General features: G+C 44.9%; 1 protein-coding gene across 1 annotated transcript in view; it reads left to right on the forward strand.

Annotated features, from left to right (window-relative positions):
* The window catches only part of arhgap39 (Rho GTPase activating protein 39), a 45,844-nt gene that overhangs the window by 14,362 nt on the left and 8,215 nt on the right, over positions 1 to 23,267 (forward strand). The window contains exons 2-4 of the mRNA XM_068593238.1: positions 11,336 to 11,743; positions 18,687 to 19,971; positions 22,076 to 22,240. Coding sequence (XP_068449339.1) covers positions 11,336 to 11,743; positions 18,687 to 19,971; positions 22,076 to 22,240 — 1,858 coding nt within the window. The remainder of the gene's footprint in view (positions 1 to 11,335; positions 11,744 to 18,686; positions 19,972 to 22,075; positions 22,241 to 23,267) is intronic.

Below are 23,267 nucleotides of genomic sequence, written 5' to 3' on the forward strand. Positions count from 1 at the left end.
CACACACACACACACACACACACACACACACACACACACCTGGCTCAGGATCACAGCTGACATTCCAGGAGGAATTCAAAGAATTCACTAAGGACATTCTTTTGTGTAGCAGTTGCAGTTTTTTAGCCAATCAACACCCTGGAGAGTCTCCTTCAGTCACACGTCCACTGATCCTCACCATACTGCTGTCACTGGACCACAATGCATCAGCTTTGCATGTCATCTAACTCCTACACGCACACGCACACACACACACACACACAGATACACGCGTCTACACAGATGCAAAGTGAATGTCCGTCCTCTGTTGTCTTTGGTTCTCCGCTCTCCCTCCCTATCCATTATCCTGCCGGCTGCTTCATTCATCTGCAAATAGCAGCTCCTCCTCCTCTTTCTCCCCCTCTCCCCTCCTCCCCCTCATCCATTCTTCTCCAGCAGCTCTCTCTACTTCCTCTCCTCATCTGCCTCTTCGTCCTCTTCAAAGTTCTGATATGACTTCATCAAAGTAACGAAACATATTCCACTTGATTACTTTTCTGACCAATGTTTTGAACGGGCAGTAAAGAGTGTTTCCTCCAGTAAAGCAGTACATTTGGAGTAATGTTCTCTGACCTCACAAGAACAGCTGCACAGCCTCTGAACCCAGAGCCTGCTGGAGGGATGGACCTGTTATCTTGACACAGTCAGCGTTTATCAGCCAAGCTGTAGTTTCATCTTTCAGACGTTCCATGAACACATCATGAGTGGCTAACAGTTACAAAACATCCACCTTGATTTGATCTGAATGGTAATGAACAATGTAGAGTTCTAATGTCATATCCCCATTCAGGTCTTTGATATATATTCCGTTCCAGCGTATAATGACGCTGACATCCATACTTACCCGTCTAGCTGAGGCTGCAGCTGTCTGAGTCTTTGCTTTTGGTTTGAATGTATTTCATCAAAAAAACACAAAACAACATTGCCCTTATAAAGCTGGGGCTGCATGGTGGTTTAGCGGCCCTGTTGCCCTCACAGCAAGAGGGTTCTGTTCCCAGTCAGGGTGTTTCCATGTTCTCCTGGTGTGTTCTTCTCCTCGTGTCAGCATAGGTTCCCTACTCGTTCTCCTCGTGTCAGCGTGGGTTGTCCTCGTGTCAGCGTGGATTCCCTCCTCGTCCTCCTCCTGTCAGCGTGGGTTCTCTTTGTGTCAGCGTGGGTTCTCTCCACATTCTCCTCGTGTCAGCGTGGGTTCCCTCCTCATTCTCCTCCTGTCAGTGTGGGTTCCCTCCTCGTTCTCCTTGTGTCAGCGTGGGTTCCCTCCTCATGTCAGCGTAGATTCCCTTCTTGTTCTCCTCGTGTCAGCGTGGGTTCTCTTCTTGTTCTCCTTGTGTCAGCGTGGGTTCCCCTCCTTGTTCTCCTTGTGTCAGCGTGGGTTCCCTCTCCTCGTTCTCCTCGTATCAGCATGGGTTCCCTCCTCGTGTCAGCGTGGGTTTCCTCCCCATTTTCCTTGTGTCAGCGTGGGGTTCCCTCCCCGTTTGCTTGTGTCAGTGTGGGTTCCCTCCTCAGTCTCCTTGTGTCAGCATGGGTTCCCCTCCTTGTGTCACTGTGGGTTCCCTCTCCGTTCTCCTCGTGTCAGGGTGGGTTCCCCCCCGTGCTGAGCAGGTGGGGGATCCAATCAGACCTTAGCTGGAATGTTGATTATTTAAGAGTTTTTACAAACAAGTCAGACAGAGTTCCAGTAATGCGGCTAGCTGCTAAACTCGGCCAACAATGTGGCTTTTATGTACTTTTGAAGGTATTAAAGATTCTGTTAAATCTGCCACGGTTATTCTAACTTGCATAAGTGCCGTGCTACATTCTACATGAGCTGTGTACATAGGTTTGTTTTTAGGAGCTGCCTGTCTGCTCTTCATGGGCTTGTTTCTTGTGTTTGGTGAGCTGAAAGACACATGTCTTATATCATGAGAGAGAGAGAGAGAGAGAGAGAGAGAGAGAGGGAGAGGGAGAGGGAGAAGGAGAAAGAGAGATATTATCATGAGCTAAAGGCATCATGAGGAGGACGGATATTTCTAGATGAATCAGCACCATCCACCGTGCAGCATGCTGGAGGAGGAGTGTGACTCCAATATAGTTTTTTATAACATACCAATGATAATAGCAGCTTCAGCTATAAAATGAAAAGGAAACACCCACATAAGTTTTTCCCACCAACGAGTGTGAAACACACAAACTGTCACACAGATCACACAACTTCCTCTTTAATCTTTCTTGTACAATCAATACTGATCTGGAAAAGATAACAAGAGATACCTTCTTTGACTTTCAAAGTAACTTTGTTTCATCTTATTATCAAAATATCATTTTTTAAATGATTTGGAAGGCAAATGACTGCTTAAACATATTGCTGGAACAAACATAACACATGAAACATAGACTTCTATACAACCAGAGGAGTATCCCCCTGGTGGTCAGGAGAGAGAATGCAGCTTTAACACATGAAGCATAGACTTCTATACAACCAGAGGAGTTTCCCCCTAGTGGTCAGGAGATATAATGCAGCTTTAATACATGAAGCTTAGACCTCTACAGAAACCACAGGAGTTTCCCCCTGGTGGTCAGGGGAGATAATGCAGCTTTAAGACATGAAGCATAGACTTCTTTACAACCAGAGGAGTTGCCCCCTGGTGGTCAGTAGAGAGAAAGCAGCTTTAAGACATGAAGCATAGACTCCTATACAACCAAAGGAGTCGCTCCCTGCTGGTGAGGAGAGAGGATGCAGCTTCAAGGCACTTGGCAGAACCAGTTTGCCGCTTGTACAAAGCTCTCAAGCTGAAACAATTTTGTTTAAGCCCAATTTTCACCATATCTTTCAATTTTGCAAGATTTTGAGTTTGAGAGCAACCAGCTCAGCAGTAAATCTATTCACCTTTGTTGTTCTGTTCAAGGTACAAAAAGGAACTGATGCGCAGCACAGGAGTAGTGAGTATCACCATGAACAAAATCCTGCCCTTGATTTTTCATACCTCTGCTCATGAGATGAGTCACGCTGCCGTGAGACACTCCACTGCCATAATGAGCTGGGACTGAAGCCAATAGACACACAGGAGCCCACACTGCTCACGAAGAGGTTCCAGGAGACGCAGCAGCACTTTGTCTTCCATACTGACCGGATATGTTGGTGGAGCTCACTCTGAGTTACAGGCGACTGATCGTGTTTTCCCTATTTGTTGGAATAGTTTTGCATTTATGCAAGATCCTAACTGTTTTTGTCCGCCCCGCATGTCTATGATCACTCTCAAGAATGGCAAATGCACACAAAGATTCACAAATTTGTATATAAAGAGTCACAAATGCGCATAAAGATTCACAAATGCGCATGAAGATTCACAAATGCGCATAAAGATTCAGAAATACACATGAAGATTAAATGCGCATGAAGATTCACAAATGTGTACAGAACAATTCACAAATATATTGGATTTACAAATGTGTGTGCATTTGTAAATCCAATATATTTGTGAATTGTTCTGTGTAGGATTCAAAACTACATTCCAATGATTTATGTAAATGTGAAAAAAATCACAAATATATTTCTGCATTTGTATGTATTTGTGTGTGTATTTTTCTATTTGTGTATTTGTATGCATTTATTTGTGGATCGCACTGCATTTGTTTGCAAATGGCTTCGCATTTACAAGTTGGCTTTTTTAGACTCCCCTGCTGTGTTTAGATCTGTAAATGCATTTTTTTTAAACTCAGAGCGATCTGTAGCCAATCAGATGTTGCCCTCATTTTCAACCGATCGTATGAGCACAGCTCCCCCTCCCCACGTGGCTTCATTTGTGCGGAGAGGGGGCAATGCTTATTGTTAGAGGCCGTCATTCAGATGCTGTTGTGGGACTTCTGATATTGTTTTAAACCCAGACACACTGGAGTTTGATGTTCCGATGTTTGTGGGACTTCCACAACAAGTATGAAGCAGAACGAGTGATTATTTCTCCGTGTCATTGAGCAAGACACCTGGGTAACCACACCAAACGTCCGAATTTTCATTGAAAATTTTCAAGAAAAATACACACATTAATACATGCACATGCGGAAATATATTTGTGATTTTTCTGTGTGCATTTGTAAATCCAATATATTTGTGAATTGTTCTGTATGCATCTGTGAATCTTTATGCGCATTTGTGAATCTTTTATGTGCGCATTTGTGAATCTATGTGCGCGAGACTGATCTGGCCCCATACATGTCTGCTGAGTGAAGCCAATGCAGAAGTGTCTTCAAACGTGCGTTGCCACCGAGCTAGCTTGTTAATTCCACCATGATTTGACAGAGTTATCGCTCATCTGTTAAAACACAAGATGATAGCTTCTGTTCATTAACTGGGAAAAAACAACAACATCCTCGTCAACATCAGTCCAGAAACCACGGGGACGTAACTACATCCACTTGTTATCCACAGGCTCTGGTCAGTATGTGTAGGACTACAGTGTTAGGTGACGGAATCTGTCCTGGAGATGAGGGAAACAACTGGAGCCCAGATATTCAGACATCTTATCAGGTCTCATTGTGTTTGGATCCATTTACTGGCAAGGTGTGAGGGTGAAATGAGATCTGGCTTAGTGTTTGAGAATGTATTGATCAGGGATCCAGTCTGTCTCAGTTGAATCCTTAGTTAAACCCCGCTTGGAGGAAGGCAAACTGTACATTTATAACCCAAACTGTGGGTTGAAAACATCCATCACAGTTTACTTTAACCTGCTGGACCTGCCTACTCATCCAGCCACGTGGCAATGCTTTATCTACTCCTTTAAACGCCACTTCCCTCTCAAAACATATTGCTGATTTTGGGCTACATAAATAAAACTGCATTGAATTGAAATGAAATCAGATCTTTCTCGCGTTGCTCAATTTTCAGATGTATTCATGAACAGGGGACTTTAATTATAATCAAGCTATGGCTTTGTTAACAGCTAATAAAACATCTCTAATGTGCAGAGTGGACGAGTCAGCATCTTGGGCTCAGACCAGTGGAGGCAGCTGTTGCTCTGCGATACTAATACACTGTAAATAAGGAAAAGAACATTCAACATGATCTTCACTTCATGAATAAATACTGTGGGTTTAAAACGCTGAGAATTGTAAAATATATAGATTTTCTATATGTGGGAAGAGTCACGTGTTGTGAAAAGCATTTGACGTTACAGAAAGTATCAAATAATGACAAAGTAATAAACAGTGATGTTTCAGGCCAAAGGCAATATGTGTTGTAATTGTGGGTCCCAATCTCATAACATCTCAAGAACGCCTTAGAGGAACTTCTTCATAATTGGCACAAATATCCAATTAATTGCTACGAACTAGCCAGTCATTTGTTTTTTACTGAGATTTTACACAATATATTATATGTTCTTTATACTCTGATAGTGTTCCTAAATCTAGACTTTATAAACTCGCAGTATACCCGCCTTGCGTATCGCAATACATTAAATTGTGTCACTCAGGTGTCTTTCCTCGATGACCCAATAGTTCATACATCCTGCATCGGGCCGATTGGACAGCTATCCAAACAGCCAAATGCAACGGAGAAGCTCTGGAGCCAGATGAATTCCAGCTCACGTGGTCCCGGAGACATGACTCTGACATGTGATATGAGGGGTTGAGCCCCCTCATTCATCACACGTGCCAGCCAGAGTCATTGCTAGCATAGTCAGAGAGGGCAGAAGAGCCTGTTGAGATGGAGACGCTCACACAGACCATGTTGACTGAACTCCAGGTGGAGCGAGCCACATTAAAGATGCATTCTGCGTCTCCGAGAAGAGAGAGTTCCCTCACGTGATGACCGGAAGAAATGCTGATGTGCTACACCGTACATACATTACAGGGTGATGCGTGCATGTGCAATAGTTCTGTTTCCGCAGAGGGCCTCGCGTTGCTTATCTCTTTCTTCAGGGATCAAGGAAGAGGTGTTCTCCAGTGCGTCGTTCCTTCTCATTTACATAATAAATGGTTGTTCACTTCACTCTTTATCTGTAATCTAAATAAAAGGCGTGTGTGTGTGGAGGTGCGGCGCGCTGGTTAAAGAGTTTGTTGCCTAACATGACAACTTACAAGCTGATTACAACTACTATACATTCAATGTGGGTATTTAAAACCAGTGGCCTCCATCGCTGCTATAGAAAATACATTCATTTTATTTGTATTATTCATTTATATTTGGATGTGGAGACATTTTAGTTCATTATCATCTTCAACATTCCCTCGGGACGAGAGTCATAAAGTTCCCACATAGGACAAGACCACATGTTTTAGTCCATACACACACTTTAGTACACACACTTCACGTACAATACGACACATCTGCATAGACAGAATATAGAACATTAAGCACGTAGGGATGATGTCACATTCTGTTCGGCAGCACTGATAACCCATTATTCATATGTTTGTTTTAATATGTTAGCATTTTGTCAAGGGATCTATAAATCTCACAAACACTGAAGTCCCGCCCCTCGCTGCCAGCAGCTCTTCACAGGCGCTGATTGGTCCGAGCTCTGGCAGCCCAACACAAACGCATTACTTGAAGCCTGACAAGAGGGATTAGCGTGTGATCCTGTGATTCTGCCGTGATCTTGGGACATTGTGAGAATCCAGCTCTTGTAGTTGAAGTGGAATTGGACCCATAATTCATTAACATAAGGGAGAACCAAGACTTGTGATAATACACATAGAACCCGTGCTAATATGGGTCTGTTAACCAGAAATAAGAGATGATGTCCATGCGCACAAGACGGATGTGTTTGAAACGGAGAGAAAAACTCAAAACAAGCTCAGGAGGAACTCCTCCACTCGCTCCTTTGAGGCCGTCGTGCAAACACAGAAGTCCCAGTGTGCACTACTAAGAACACTTCACTCCAAACTAAATCCCAAATGATGGAGCAGCTGTGGCAACGCAGTGAGCCGGATCTTTTATGTGGTAGTGCGTAAAAGGCATTAAAGGTGTTAATTAGTCCTTCAGCAATGACAAAAGGCTCCAAGCATTGTTAGTGGAGTATAAACAGTAACTCAGTGATCACAGACATACCAGATGAACTATTCACCTCATTGTCCCATTGGATGCTGAGGGTCAGCGTATTTAGGTCAAAGCTTGGAAGTTATTGATTATAGGCACCAAAAGTCACCTGTCACGTGCTTCAGTTCAATATACATTCAGCATGTTTACAGCATGAGGAACGCAGGCCGACATGTTCCAATGGTCGTATGGGTCTGTTCCTGTAGAGCCGTGCTCTACAGGACACAGTCATCATGTTCTGGAACCACTCTGAGAAATATACCGCTAACTAGAACCAGAAACTGTAGGGTTCTTCATCACAAGAACCTGTTTTGGTTCCGGGTAGAACCATAAATAAAGGTTCCACTACCTACAGCCTCGACATAAAGAACCATCTGTGAAAGCTTCCACCCTTGGTGCGCTACTGAGAACCCTTTTACGTTCCTTGGATTTCATATAGAACTGACCTAAGAGTGCTACAGAGAACCCTTTTATATTTAGTGTGTCTCTTCAAGAACCCGCACAGGCTTCCTGATGAGGCCCCCAATGATGTTGTATGGTGCAACCCACAATAATGATGGTTCCCAATCAAAGTTTCTTCCAAAAAGAGGTTCTATGGATGAAACTCCTGATGGAGTTGTAAGTCTCACGAAGGACCTGAGAAAAACCTTTTCTTCCAAGAAGGGTTCTTCAGATGCAGAAAGCATGTCCGCACATTCACACACTGTGTGACTATATTCACAGTGTGCTTTAGGTTTGTTCCATTCAGAAAACATACAATTCATGATTCTTGAAGCTTTCTGGTATCTTAAGAACTGTTTGGTTGTCACTAGTTGTGGAGACGTGGTGTGCTTCTTTTAAAGCCTAATGTTAGCTATTTACTTTACACTTTAAGTTGTGTTCATTTCTGATAAATTAGGATAAAATAAGTGAATAATGGAGATTATTTTTTGTCACAGATTATTTTCTGCAATAATCCAATGGAAGAACCCCGCTGGCTCTTTGGCCTCTAGTTCTCGGCCCTCTCTGGATGAACCAAAGTTCTGAATATGATTTGACTTCATGTTTTCTTCTTCTAGTTTTACATTGAAACAGAAAAGGCGCTTTATCCTGAAAAACAAGTGATACAGGAATGATTTGCATGACTAACCCATGATGCAGTGCGCTTCCTCCAGCTGACTAAAAGCAGACTGATTCTCACAGGAGCATCAAAGCTGAAGGGCTGCATTCCCATGAGTGTCCTTCAGAGCCCCGTCTGGAGGCTGGGGGAGGAGGGTCACCAGCTAAATGGGTCACTTGGAACACCAACACGTCGATCAATTATGGCCAATTAATCCTGCTATCTTCGCTCTGGATCTCTCTATTTAAACCGGCCCGTTCTGCTCTGCTTGACGAGCATTCGTTGCGACAGCCATTTCTTTCTCCCTTCTTCCTCCCCGCCTACTCGCACACAAGCACACGAAGCAGCTAGCGCTAACTGTGGCTGTCACCATGCTCGATGGAGCTTCAGGAGCATGGGAAAGTCTGGCAAACGGCAAGGAATCGCCAATAAAACCAAAAAGAAACATGTTGTCACAAGTTCATTCTCAGGCATCTGGGTATTTCATTTTATATGAATATTAATAGGGACATGCTCCCTGCGGACGGGCAACAATTTAAATCATTTAGTCTTACAGGATCTGGTGCATCATGGGTATTGAGTTGTCCGGCTGCGGTTGCTCTTCAGTCCTCCCTTTTCTGTGGTCTGAAGAGGAGAGGATGAACCCGTTAAGCCGCTCAGGTCCCAGTGGATCATCGGATTCACTCTTCAGCCACACCTCGCTCAGCGCCCTGCAGTGGCAGTGTGTGTGTGTGTGTGTGTGTGTGTGTTCAGTAGGGCCTGTCAGATAAGTGCCCAGATTGTGTCGATATCTGGAGTAAGGCGTTCAAACCGACTCAAGCTGCCCTGATGCCCTCATCGCCTGAAACAGAGACATGGCGCTGCTCAACTAGTGCAACTGCAATCTTCAATTTGCTGCCAGCAACGTTTTTGCTCGCAGTTTCATTTCTTTTTTTAAATTGAAGAAGTTATTGCTCTAATGCCAGTCTACCAGTACCAGTACATAACAGCCTGAACACCACAGTTCTCAGTGCAGTGTTTTTAAATGCTCCTCACGTGACCGTAGATGTACGAGGTGTTTTGAGTACTTCATGTGTAGTGTGAAGGGATTTCTGTCTGAGTGGACTCATTCACACTTTTCCCCCATAATGCCCATTTCACTAACTATAATATGTAACAATAGGTTTAAAGTAGGGCTGGGCAAAGCTGAAAAAAATTAATCGCGATATATATATATATATATATATATATATATATATATATATATATATATATATATATATATATTTTTGAACAGGTACTGTTAAGTAGTAAGGGTCCCTGTGAGGGACAAACCACTCCTTCTTTGGTCCATGTTCAGTCTGTTGCTTACCTTAAAGATGTTAATGACCAGCCATTGATTCACTTCATACAAAAGCAATAAGTGCTTTTCATGTTTTCAGTTCAGTTTTTCTTCCTCAGTGAGAAAAGTTCAGTCTGTGTTGTCTTGAAAAAGTGCACTGACGTCTGGTTGAAGGAGGTAGATGTGAAGGACAGCTGACAGGTATCAGCGGCAGCTTTGCGCATGCGCGATTAATGTTCAATCCGGGTCGCTGAGCCTGCAGCGCAAGCTGCCGGTGAGCGCTTGTGAAGCTTTGAGAGGCGACTCGCTCGCGCGGTGCTCGTTAAGGACAGAAACTACAGAACAATACCTGCTTTCACGTCGGGCTCAAGTCGGCAAATAGTCCGGTAATGCTACAGAAGCCCGAGGGCGGAAGTAAATTATCGCCTTCAAAGTAAAAGCCCCCCAAAAATTATATATATTTTTTAAATAAAAAAATGCAGTTAACGCATGATCAAATAATTAACGTCGTTATCTGATTGAAAAGTTAACGCGATATTAACGCGTTAACTTGCTCAGCCCTAGTTTAAAGATGATATCCCTGTTCTTTGTCCCTCCGGCAAAGCCACAAACAAACAATCGCTCATCTAAGCGTCCCAAATGTCAAGTCCTGGTAGAGGACCAGTCTCAAGTTGAGTCTCAAGGCTTTCAGTTGACTGCAGTTGAAGCAGTTAAGAATAACAGATCCCGGAGCAGATCGTTATTAATATTAAATTCCAAAGTTCCAACGAATTGAAATTAAAATAGGAAGTGAAAGCTCCATCACAAGCAGCTTCATCCTGTTAACTGTTTAACTGTAAATGTTCTGTTGAAGAACTTCTCAGTACACATTGAATATGTAGTTCTCCTCCTGAATCGGTCTTCATTGTCTTGAGGTCCACACCTCCTCCTCCTCCTCTTCTTCCTCCTCCTCTGTTACGTAAACTCAGCTGAGAAGTGCTCCCACTCTCCGCCTGCCAGCACTTATCGATCCACCTCGTATCCGCCAAGAGAAAAAGCTGTACAAGTGTGTATTTATAAACTGCATATGTTTCCACTGTGTGTGTGTGTGTGTGTGTGTGTGTGTGTGTGTGTGTGTGTTGGGGCATATGTAAGAGCAGACTGCTACATGCAGATCTATGTGAGTGGGCTTCTATTTTTTTAAATTCATAATACCATATGTGTGTAATCCCTTTGTCGTTTCGTAATGCAGCTCATTTGCAACCTGCTGAGCACGTTATATCTGCTGCTGAACCAAACATGTATCACGATACATTCAGACACTCCGCTCACACAAGCCACGCTAAAATATGCAGAGATATGAGAGTCTTTCTCAGGGAAAACATTAGGGCTGAACAATTTGTGAAAATAATGTAATTGCGATTTCCCCCTCCTTCCCAATATTGCAATTGCGATTTAATATACGATCTTTTTCTTTTTTCTTCTGTCTTCTCTTTTACCCAACTAAACATAATAAATGATTTTAATATTTGTATATATTTAGCTTCCTGATTACAAATCAACACATCTCTCTCTTTATCATGTGTCCTAAGGCAAATTGAAAAAAAACCTATATGTTCAATAGATAGAGATTTAAAGTGATTAAAAATAAACTTAAGTGTATGATCATAATAATGAACTGCACACAGTTTGGCTCTAACACACTTAACATGCATTTCTGCTTTAATAAAGATATCATTAGTAACGTGCATGTGAGTGAATTTGGCTCCATGGATTTAGAACGCATCACATAACCAAGGATCTGTTGCGTGAGCAGATATTTTTAAGATAATAAGCTTCCAGATGTTGTTCAAACTGAAAACATTGACCTGTCCCCCTACAGGTTGGAGTGGGTGGAGATCATCGAGCCGCGTACGCGGGAGCGCATGTACGCCAACCTGCTGACGGGCGAGTGCGTGTGGGACCCCCCGCAGGGCGTCTGCATCAAGCGGACCGGCGACAACCAGTGGTGGGAACTGTTTGACCCCAACACCTCGCGTTTCTACTACTACAACGCCTCCACCCAGCGCACGGTGTGGCACCGGCCCCAAGCCTGTGACATCATCCCCCTGGCCAAGCTGCAGACCCTGAAGCAGCACACCGATGCCGCCAACCCCCGTCTTGCCGCAGGGAGGACGTCTGCAGAGAACAGCCCGGGACGCAACAGCGGGGTCAGCCGCGAGGGGAGCACCTCCTCCTCCCTCGACCAGGAGCTGTCTGAGAAGCAGGGCGGCAGGGACGAGGCCGACAGGTGAGGCTCAAGCAGAACGCCACCACTCTTTCTTCTGGCTCATCAGTCTGAACATCAAAGGGGAACCTTTTGACATGCTGAGGTGATGGATGGAATAAAAGGATCTCTATATATTTGGGTCTGCTATGTGTGTGCTCTTCACATTGTTGCGTTTCTGGTGCTGAAGCACTGCTGCTGTCTTTACAACCGTGTCTTCAGTTTGCAAATATACAAACCTGAAATATCTTCTGGTTCCTTAAACCTTCCGGGTCTTGAAGCACGCGGAGCAGAAATAAGAATCCTACTCTGTATTTTCCGCCTCCTCCTCTGTGAACTCCTACGTGACTCTCACAGAAGCTCTCAGTCTGTGGACTTTGTGTCGAGCTCCGCCTTTCACCCTGATTTGTGGATTCAGGTGTCCGTCAACATTTTGTGTGAAACTACTCAATGAACGCTCTGGAAATCCCTAAGAACCTACCCACCCACCTACAAAAAGACACTGGTTTCCAGTTAGATAGACAACACACTACCACCTGAAAACAGTGTACCTTAACACCCTTTACCCTCAGCCCCTTTGCCCTAACCCTCTTTACTTCAACCCCCTTTACCTTAACCCTCTACCTTAACCCCCTTTACTTCAACCCCCTTTACCTTAACCCCCTTTACCTTAAACCCATTTACCCTAAGCCTAAATCTAACCTGAACGTTAAACCAAATCTAAACCCTAAAACAGGCCTTTAAAGTTGTGCTCCAAAGTAAGGACGGGCCAAAATCAACCTCTTAAATTGGTCCTCACAAAGAAAGCTGTACAACTGAACACACACACACACTCCGAGAGAGGAGCACAGACACAGTGTTATTCACATTGTGTCCACTCAGAAGAACAGCACTGGTCCTCGAGACCCTCACAGGCTCAATGCAGCTCAGAATAGCTAATTAGTGGCTCTATTGGTCAGACCACCCTAAAGAATGAACTTCTGACCTTGAAACCTGATGGAGGGTTCATCCTCTGGGAGCGTGGATGTGTTTGAACAGAACAGAAAGCTTAATGTTATATAAGATTAGTTCACCGGGTGAATATTTAGCTGATTGCAACAATGTGGATGTCACAACTGATTACATGACGACACTTCTCAGACCGAGACAGACAACAAACAGACCGGATCATGCTAAAGGCAAAGAAAATGTTTTATTTCTCTGTAGGGTTCTTTCAAGAATGTTGTCTGACACTTCTAATAATTGTCTGAGTCAGTCTGTCAGCAGCATCAACAAGCTCTTTTGGGGGAAGTAGGTTGAGGTTTGGAAATGCCTGAGCCATCACATTGTCGCTCCTTTAGGGGATGTAGGTTGAGGTGAGGAGTTGCCTGAGCCATTACATCGCAGCTCTTTTAGGTTTCCTTCAATACTGGACCAGTCTCAAAAATAGGTTTCCCCATTAGTCACTCAGACACAAACACATGAGAGAATAATGTCAAGGTTAAAAAAACACCAAAGGGACCCTTTAAGTGGCTGCTGATGCAAACCCAACATTTCCTACTTCTGCTTCATAATGAAAGCTTTCTGCTGATAAACAACTCAGAGGCTTTATTGGTGAAGGAGTGATGAGAAAGAAAGAAGAAATTGTTGTACGCTTCAAGATATTGACTTTTAGGCTCTACTTGGTCAGACAGTTTTCAATATGTCAGGGAGGAAGAAGAAACAGCCACATCAGTAAAGTGCTGTACATATTATATGCTCTGCACACAGTAGTTGAAGGCGGAGTCTGATTTAATTGTTTTTTATGAGTCTGGAATAAAAATGGTCCCGTATAAGACCACTAGCCTCATGATGAGTCCGTCCATCCGATGGCACGATGTTCTCCCTTTAGTGTCAGGCTGAAGATGGTCCCCGGAGAGAGGGAGTGGTGTGAGGACAGCAGTCTGTTAGACCACACAGCCTTCCTCTGGGACAGATGGGAGCTCCTGGCCTCAAGGAGAGAGGAGGATTCACAGGTTTGTCCTTCTCTCACATGCAGTGTCTGAATAGACCAGTGGTCACCAACCTTTTTAAGCCCAAGATCCCTGACCTCCGCCTTGGTGACAGACAAGATCTACTTATTGAGGCGTTGAGACAAAAAGACTGTCCACCAGGTACTTACAACTTGAGGCTTTTTATTTGGCTGAATTGTAATTGAATGAAATCAAAGACTTTGGTCCAGCTTTCAAATTGATGTGCCCAAGAACACACTAAATGACTTAATTTCAGTGCAGCACAAAAAGGAAATTACTTGTTAACCGCACACTATATGAACAAGAAAAACCACATTTACAATGAGCAGGCTTGATGAAATACCAATATCAACTGTTGTATTGATCGACTGTTGTATTTATCAACTGTTTGAATTGAATCATAATTTTAGCAAAATGTTAGAAATTATCTATTTGAAAGATACAAAATCACTTCAGTTTTTACTTTGTAAAATATCTGAATTGGTAAAGTTAAGATATTTGTATTTGGATGTGGTCAGAAATGTCCTGAACACATAAATATCAGTCAGATATAATGACATTAATTATCTTTCATTAACCCTCAAATCAAATAATAAATACACTTCACGCACAAGAGTTGTATTTTCTCTTTAACTCACTCTTTGAAGGTCACATGTTTTACTTAATGTGAATATAATTAATTTAATCTCATTTCCAGATATGCTAGTATACGATTTATCGATATCTTATTTTGAAAACGGGATGTTGTGTCACGTGGCTCTTTCTGCTAACTTCACAAAAACCCTCGCTCGCTCACAATCTGGGTCGTTTGAATGTGTTTACCATGAATGTCAGTATATTAGGTGCAATGAAATTTCAGTGTCTCCTGATTTACTAAGGAGATCCGAGTGTCTGCTGAGTTGACCACAGTTCACTTTACCCTTTGACTTGATTTTAATCAGTCTGGAGTTGCTTTTGCGTGTACCTGTCTGGGGATTGTGCACATGTCTCTTCAGTTACGTGACCTTTAATAGGGAGCTGGCGGGGCGTTTCTGTATGTAAATCCAGGTGCACGAGAAATCCTCATTGGGGTTCAGCACAGCTGAGAACGTTTCGGCTGTGCTTTCAGGTGTTAATGAAACAGGCGGCGATCTTTTGTGACATTGATCTTCAGAAGTCTTCAGAAGAAAACCTTTTTTAGGAGACACTTCAGAAAAGGTTTGAGAATAAGGTCCAATGTGTTCCTGAATATATTTTTATTTCATTTTGGAGAGTGACAGAGAAAGTCCCAGTGATCGATTGGTCGATCGCGATCGACGTGTTGGCGACAACTGGAATAGACGATGAACACGTCCTGGGGAGGGGTGCAACATTACAGGAATACCCAAGGAGGACCATAAAATAGAAATATGGGCTGGGCTGTATCTACAATGTCATATTCAGAAAGAAAGAGACCATGTTATTCTGCCATAAGCAGACATCATTCTTTAATTTATCAAATGGATCCATTTAGTTGTCAAAAACAAACAGTGTGAAATGGGCCTTGTGGTGAGCTCGCTGCTAGCCAGCAGGCCACCATGAAGTGAGAAAATGAAATACAATCCAGGAAGTACAGATTGACTCATAGATGGATGAGTGTATCAGATGCACTCAGGCATTACTAAAAATTAAGATCTCCAATTGGGACCTCAGTCCTTTACAGCAAAACGTTTCAAGTGGACACTTCTTGTTTCCCTGTTGACCACACCTTTGTGTAACTGAGTCCGCCCACACACTGTGCCACTAGCCAATGACAACAGCTCTTGTAAAAACATGGTGCGAGTGATGTCACTGTTTCACACACGTACTACAGCCGACCCAACTCCTTTTTACACATGCCACAGCATTCCCAGACGGAGCAAAGGGGCGAAGGGGCGCCCCATCCAGCAGATGGCGGTAATGCAGCACTCGGGGATGCCTACCGCCTTAACACCCAAGGGAAGGAGTGGAGGATGGGGGTGTATAAACATGGAGCTGTAGCTCCTCAGTGCCATGCGAGAAAAACTGCTGTGAATGTTGAACGATAAACATGTTGCAGATTAAACATGGCCAATCAAAGCCTCTGCTGGATGAGTCACGGGAGAAGCCTATGACTGTGGTGGGTACTCCAAACATATCGGATGAATACAAAAAATTATCACTGGAATATTATGCTGCGTGTGATGTGACTTAGTAAGTCAATCTCTAATCAATGAACACACAATCAGCTATATGTCAAAATGTACATAAACATCACCTCCCCTTCCTGCACCAGTCTTTACCTGCTTCCTCTGGGGCTTTTATTGTGAAAGAGAATTATTCATGGTTGGACCAAGACATTCTTTGATGCTGCATTTTGTGTGTGTGTGTGTGTGTGTGTGTGTGTGTGTGTGTGTGTGTGTGTGTGTATGTGTGTGTGTGTGTGTGTGTGTGTGTGTGTGTGTGTGTGTGTGTGCGTGTGTGTGTGTGGAGAGGCCTGGTGGCACAGCTGCAGACTGTCAGTCCAGATGGCTTTGGAGATCTGCTCTTACGCATTCCTTCTTGGATCTGGTTGTGTGTGAATACCAAGTCTTTCGGTCTCCCTCACACACACACACACACACACACACACACACACACACACACACACACACACACAGAAGCAGCAGTGGGCAGATAGCCAGTGGAGTCCCCATGTTGTCTGGCCTGCGTGTAAACCTCATACACACGAACCCTTTTCCCTGTTGTGTGTATGAAATGTTGAAACAAGTGCAAATGACATTCTTCTCTCAGAGTTCAGTGTTTTAGTTTCTATTTTCAAGCAGTTTTAGTGTCAGAAAGGTCTCCAGCATCCACACTGTTCCCTCAGCACACTGTGGTCTTTGCAGCGTTATCATCTTCTATCACACTTTGTTGTGATTATAATTCAGCGCTCAACCAACTCCCTGCTTTGTCCTGTAATTAATGGTCGAGTTTGGTGTTCAATAGTTTTTGGTATTGATTAATGCATCAATTTGAAACATGTATGTTAACATTATGACTGTGTAATTGATGAACGTTCTGCTGATTCATGGGCCTGTGTGCACAACCGGGCGATACGATTTAATTTACAAAATGGATTCATGCAGACGTTGCGCTCTTGCCCTTGCTGTGTTGTGGGATGAGGAGGAAAAAGCCCCCAAAAGGTTTTGTAGGTTTTCGGTTCACAATATAATAAGAATAAATACGGCAAATCTATTCCGCGAATTGTGTCGAGTGCTTTTCAGTACTTTCGGCTGAGTAGGAGTCAGTTTGAGCGTCTTCTGAGCATTAGAGTAGTATTTCTATCTGGAATTCTAAAGCTCCCAGTGTGTTTCCCCAGTGTGTCTCTCCCAGTGTGTGTCCCCCAGTGTTTGTCCCCAGTGTGTCCCCCAGTGTGTGTGTCCAGTGTGTCTCTCCCAGTGTGTGTCCCAGTAAACCGTTGTGTGGTGTAGCTGTGATCCTGGTGCTTTTTTCCTGTGGCACTTTCACATTCACTCAGTACCTCAGTGGGATGTCACTGACGGCTGACTGAGACATATAAACTAGTTTCTCTGTAAAGAAAAGTGAGACAAAGAGAAAGACGCTTTAGGTTGAGACGGTCTGGAAAAAGGTCTGGAGTGAGTGTATTGAGTCCAAGGTCAAATGATGGTGAATAATTCTTGATAATTAAGGATAAGCAGAGAGGAACAACGCTGGCTGTGTAGTAATGAGGAGGAAAGAGAAAAGCTTGGCAGATAGAAAGAACAGAGGAAGGGATGAAGCATGATGGAGGAAGTGGGTAAGATGTCTGGACGGGTGTGATGGATGCCAGCTCAGCCCGTCATGCTTAATCCTGCCTCTTTGTGTCCTCCTTCTCTACAAAAGTACACAAACACTCACAAGTACACAAACACTCTCTCTGCCACCGATTAAGTGCCGGCCTGAGGATCAGTACTTTGAAACGGAGGGGCGGCTAAATGCCCAATCGATGTCACACCTCTTCCTTCACGCCCAGTTCTCTTCTTGTTCCAGAGTCCCACACCACTCTCCTCCTCCTCTTCCTCCTCCTCTTCCTCCTCTTTCTCCTCCTCCTCTTCCTTCTTCTTCTTCTTCTCATCCTCCTCCTCCTCCTCCTCCTCCTGTTGTCTGACAAATCTTCCTCCTGTCGGAGGAGCAACTGAGTGAATGTGAACTAATGAACTTCATAGAAAGATCATATTCAAATGAATGAAGACTGCAACTATTAAAAGAAAAAAACGAAATGTAGTTCAGATTTGACAGCTTAAGAGAAAAGGACCATTTGTAGAAAAACAATCAAGCACAGGTTTTCACCTATGAGGCACAAACTATCTGAACCGATTACTGGTACAATCTGATGGTCTGGGTTTGGAAAGGGAGTCTTTTCTATCGTGAATCGGTGTCTTTGAATGATCTGAGTCCCTCATCTCTCTCGCTAAACAGCAAGTGTGATGAGTTGTATGTATTGTTCACTGTGTCGATCCTGTTGATGCTCAACACTTCTAACTTCACTGCTGGATCGCCATCGCAAAAGGGTTTTTATTTCAATGGATTTCAACTGGTTGAATAAAATTCATCATGTCATCATGGACCAGTGACATAAGTAGCTATGGGATTGACGGAGAGGGTTGAACCTTCACACAAGCACTGCCTGTTGTTGGATTATCATTTTTTAAAACCCTTTTTAAATCATGTGGCATTTGATAAGCCTTTAAACTGGACGTCCTGGATCAAACGTCACTGGCTGACGGTACCAGTAGACATGGCCACATCTTTGCACACTCTTGCGTTTAGTTTTTTTAATGCAGTTTAGATTTCAGATTACTAGTATTTATGCATAACCTAACTAGAACAGCATGATATTCTGACAAAAAGTTGAAGACATGTAGATAACAATTAGAGTTGTCACAAAGGATCTGATCACTGAAAGTGTTGCCTGGTCTTGTGTGTGCATGTGTCTGATCCTCTGTCCTCTCTCTCAGGACTTCTCCCTTCAGGTGGAACACGGGTACGAAGGAGCGAATGCTGATCAAGGTGACGGACAGAGAGCCGAGCTTCCTGGCCCACCAGGGCAATGGTTATTCCCCCTGCGACCCCTCCACTCCCGGTCCTCCTTCTGGAGGGGGCACCGCCTCACGGACCCGCCGTTCCTCTGGAGGAAACCCGCCGCCGGAACCCGAAGGCTCGCCCATACTCTACGCCGACCGCCGCCAGTCCCCCTTCCTGAAGCGGGCCGAGTTGGGCGGCACCGGCACCCACCGCCGCTCCTCAGCCGACTCCCAGCCCCCCTCGCCCCGCTACGGCTATGAACCCCCGTTGTATGAAGAGCCGCCGTCAGAGTACCAGCCCCCTCCCATCTACGAGGAGCCGCCCACTGACATGCACCTGTCCGACTCCTTCTACGGCACCGGCAAGTCACCTGCTCGCAAGTCTTCTGCCCCCCTATATCACTCCCCCAAGCAGGGCCAGTCGCCCTACGGCCAGCTGGTCTTAACCCGACAGAAATGTCCAGAAAAGACCCAGAGTCTGGAGTACAGTCCCGTGGGGAAGGAGTACGTCAAGCAGCTGGTGTACGTCGAGCAATCGTCTTCCAGCCCTCGCTTCAAGACCGCCGACCGCCTGCTGCGCTACGGCACTACAGGGGGATATGGGGGCTCGTACGGGGGCTCTTATACTCTGCAGCACAGCCAGTCTCTGATCAGGGACCCCCGCCTACTGCTGGACTACAGTGGGGAGGGTGGAGAGGGAGGCCAGAGGTTGCTTTACGAGGACTCCATATCCTGGACGTCCAGTCAGACCCACTCCCTCTCCTCTTCCTCCACCGGCGGCCCCGGGGCTTTCTCCCCCGGGGGGAACCGCAAACGCAAGAGCCGCAAGCCGTCCCTCCCCCAGGAGCTGGCACGTTGCGGGGGGCCGGAGGGGGAGCTTGCGGGCACGGCGTCCGAGGCCATGTTGGCCCAGGCGAGGTTGGCGTGGGAAGCCCAGCAGGTAATGAAACAGAGGAGCAGTTGGGACTCGGGGCAGGGTGGCGGGGTGGCGGCTCAGGGCTCCAAAGACGGCTACGAGAGCGATGGGGCGCTGCCGCTGCCACTACCGGGGCCGGTGGTGAGGGCCTTCAGCGAGGACGAGGCGCTGGCGCAGAGCGACGGACACCACTGGAAACGCAGCACCTTCGATCGGCTGGGCTTCCCCCAGGCCCTGCTGGAGAAAAGCCTCTCTGTTCAGACCAACCTGGCCTCGCCTGAGCCTTACCTCCACCCCTCACAGGTACTGCTGCATGCTGTCCACGTTATGCAGGACAGCAACATTACAACTTGGGTCTCATTTTGGTCATTATTCCTTTTCTCTCTTGTTGTTTCTTCTCTCACTTGTGTTGGAGGGAAGTCTCCATGTTCCCAGATCACAGCAATTACTTTGATGAGTAAAATCTTATCAAAACTACCAAAATAAGACCCAACCTTTGACAAACACGAGTTATAATTTTTGAATATCAATAACCATCAGTTTATTTTAAAGTGATTTCAGCTCTCTGGCTACTTAGTCTCAACACGACAACAAGTCTCAGATTAGGAACAAGACTTTCCTAATGAAGAAGAAAGGAGAGTCAGTATGTTGGTGATTAACATAGTGTCAACCATTTATAAAATCAAGAACACTGCATTGCTTTAGGATACGTGGGTATGAAGCCAGGTCAGAAGTCCCCTGAAGAGCTGTTGTGGTCACAGAATAATCTGAATTATAAATGAGAGCAGTTGATCAGCTAGATAGCCACCGAGCTATAGCCTTACCTGAAACTGCTGTCTGGTCCTTCTCCGGGGTGACAGAGTGAGCGAGACCGTCCTCCGCTTCCGCTCACCACCAGCGCATTTCGTCTAACCAGTGCAACGGGAAAGCATTGGGGAATTAGTAAGCTTGTTACCTAGCCAGCTGCTTTGACCACCATGCTTTAATGCTACACTGATTATAGAAAATAAGCCGAACAAAGTTGGTAGCATGTGATTTTGCTGTGACAAGAGTGTGTGGATGAAGAGGTGCTGCTTTTCACTCCTTTACTTAGTGCTACATTTTAACTCCTTCACTCGGTCTCTGCAACTGCGTCAGTCCCCACTGCTAAACCTCACCAGCTCCACCACTGAACACGCTAGTTCGTCCGCTTCAATGGTCGCAATGAAAATGGTAGACATAAAAATGGCCACAACTCGTGAAGCTTTCAGAAAGAATTATCCTGAAACTCCAAAACAGCTACTTCATGGATGTGGACACATTCGTACCCCCAAATGCTGCTGGTTTATCGTTCCATTAGAAGCATCGGGAGTGGGAGGAGTCTCTGGTAGCCCCAAAGGCCGACTGAAACATCTCCGTCAGAGAGATGTCCCGTAGCGGTGCATCACAGGCCTGCTTACACCCGCCAACGAGTCGCTGAGTGATGAGAGGATGAGTTCCAGTCTGAGAGAACAGACGCTAACCAGTCTGTATTTGTGTGGAAACAGACGGATGCTAGAGTTGTTTAGGTGTGATCTAGAGACAGACATGAGATGAGCACATACGCACCGGTTGCTATGAGGCTTTTATGCGTCCTCAGGACACAAGAGGCTTTGCAGCACTTAGCCAAGAGGAGAAGAGGCGGTCGCTCCCACCATTTGATTTCTCTCGCTTTGCCTTTCTTTTTTAAACTTAGCAACGGGCGCTTAAGGTTACAGATGAGAGCGTCAGGCGTAGAGAGACAACAAACAGGAGTGTTACTCAACAGCAGAGAAAGACTGATGGATTCCAGAAAGGTTCTTCAATATCGACGTTACAGGAGCTACATGAGAGCCACAGGCAGCTGGAGCCTGCGCTCATTTAATTGGCTGAGCACCCGCAGCCATGGAGACATTTTTAGGAAATTACTTATTTGAAACTAAAAAGTAACTTTTTTTTCTCTTCCTCAGACATCTTAAATGCATACAATACATATACAAGTGCACGAGTAAGTAAATACGTTATGTATTCAGCATATGCACCAATAATATACATAGAGAAGATCATGGTATGCCAAGGAAGATACGACTATACACACAGACAACAAAAATACAAAAAATGTAATGGCAATAATAGTGCCAGAGACATGACATGGTACAGGTTTGGGGATCTATGAGTCTCAAATGTTTGGGGGCTGCTTTTCAATTTGGTTTCTTACGTGATTGTTTTGTTGCTCCACAGCCGTTACGTAGTGGAATGAAGGGTTCTTTGTGGCGCTGCAGGAACCGTATTAACACGTCAGCATTAATCCTTTAGAGCGCCACAGAGAGCCTCAGCGCTGCAGGTTCTGCACCAGAGATGAATGACATGTTGTGTTTCCTCCTCTCTCCTCCGGTTCTTCACCCGGCAGTCGGAGGACCTCGGAGCCTGCGCCCAGTTTGAGGCCAGCCGGAATGCCAGGAACATGATGCCCAGCGCCAGCTGTGGCATTTTCCCAGAATTCACCCTGAGAAAGCCCTCTTCGGAGACGGACATCGAGAACTGGGCGTCCAAGCACTTCAACAAACACACACAGGTAGTCGAGAAGATGTGTGTTCTTGACTTTTGCTGGCGTTTACATCTTGAACTATTTCCAAGAAAGTGTGCAATATATTGAAATAGTTTATTATCACAAGCGTAAATGCACTGCTTAACATTTTAGCTCATACCTCAGCTCCTGTACAAAGTAGCGTTTCAGTTGTCAGCTGATCACTAATCAGGTTTAGCTGCTCAACACATAATACAGGAAAAAAGCTCCAAGCACAAGAGCGAAAGATTCAGCATCAGAAACATGTGTTGACATTTTCTGGAGGAAAATATTCACACTGATTGGGGTCTGCTTCTTTAGAGCAGACAGTTGATCTATGTACCCCGTGTGTGTGTGTGTGTGTGTGTGTGTGTGTGTGTGTGTGTGTGTGTGTGTGTGTGTGTGTGTGTGTGTGTGTGTGTGTGTGTGTGTGTGTGTGTGTATATATATATGTACATCACCTGAACGCTACTATAATCTGTTATTTGAACGTTTGGCCACATCTGTTTGCACGTAAACACGCCTCAGTATCATTCTCCTCCAGTCCAGCAGGAGGCGGTAATGCACCTGCTGTTTGCCAACAGACAGACGAGAGCAGCAGCAGTGTAGTTGAATAAGAGTTGAGCTGGGGACGCAGACACATGGGCCCAATCCCAATCTCCACCCTTACGGACTCACAGACTTTGAGGCGCGCTCCCGCGAAGTCCTTGAGGGTTTAGGGGTGTCCCATTGTCAAATTGTGGAGTGCCTGAGGGCTCTGTGGCGGACATTTTGAGCCCTTTATGAACCCTTTCCGTAAGTCAACATTAGATGCTGACTTTGCTTAAGGGAATTACCCACAATGCACTGCAACGCGAGGTTAAACATGCAGTTCTCAATGGAAGAACGGAGACATAAAAAAAAAAAAGGTAAACAAAGCCGCACGTAGGCATTTAACCCGATAAAATACCTTTACAACATTATGGAACATAAAAACACATCTAGAGGAATGCAAACAGAAAATATATATTTTTCTGTACATTCATCATACATTTTA

This window comes from Clinocottus analis, unplaced genomic scaffold, assembly GCF_023055335.1.
Source record: "Clinocottus analis isolate CAN_PGR_092001 unplaced genomic scaffold, fCliAna1.0.p SCAF_29, whole genome shotgun sequence".
NCBI classification, from domain to species: domain Eukaryota; kingdom Metazoa; phylum Chordata; class Actinopteri; order Perciformes; family Cottidae; genus Clinocottus; species Clinocottus analis.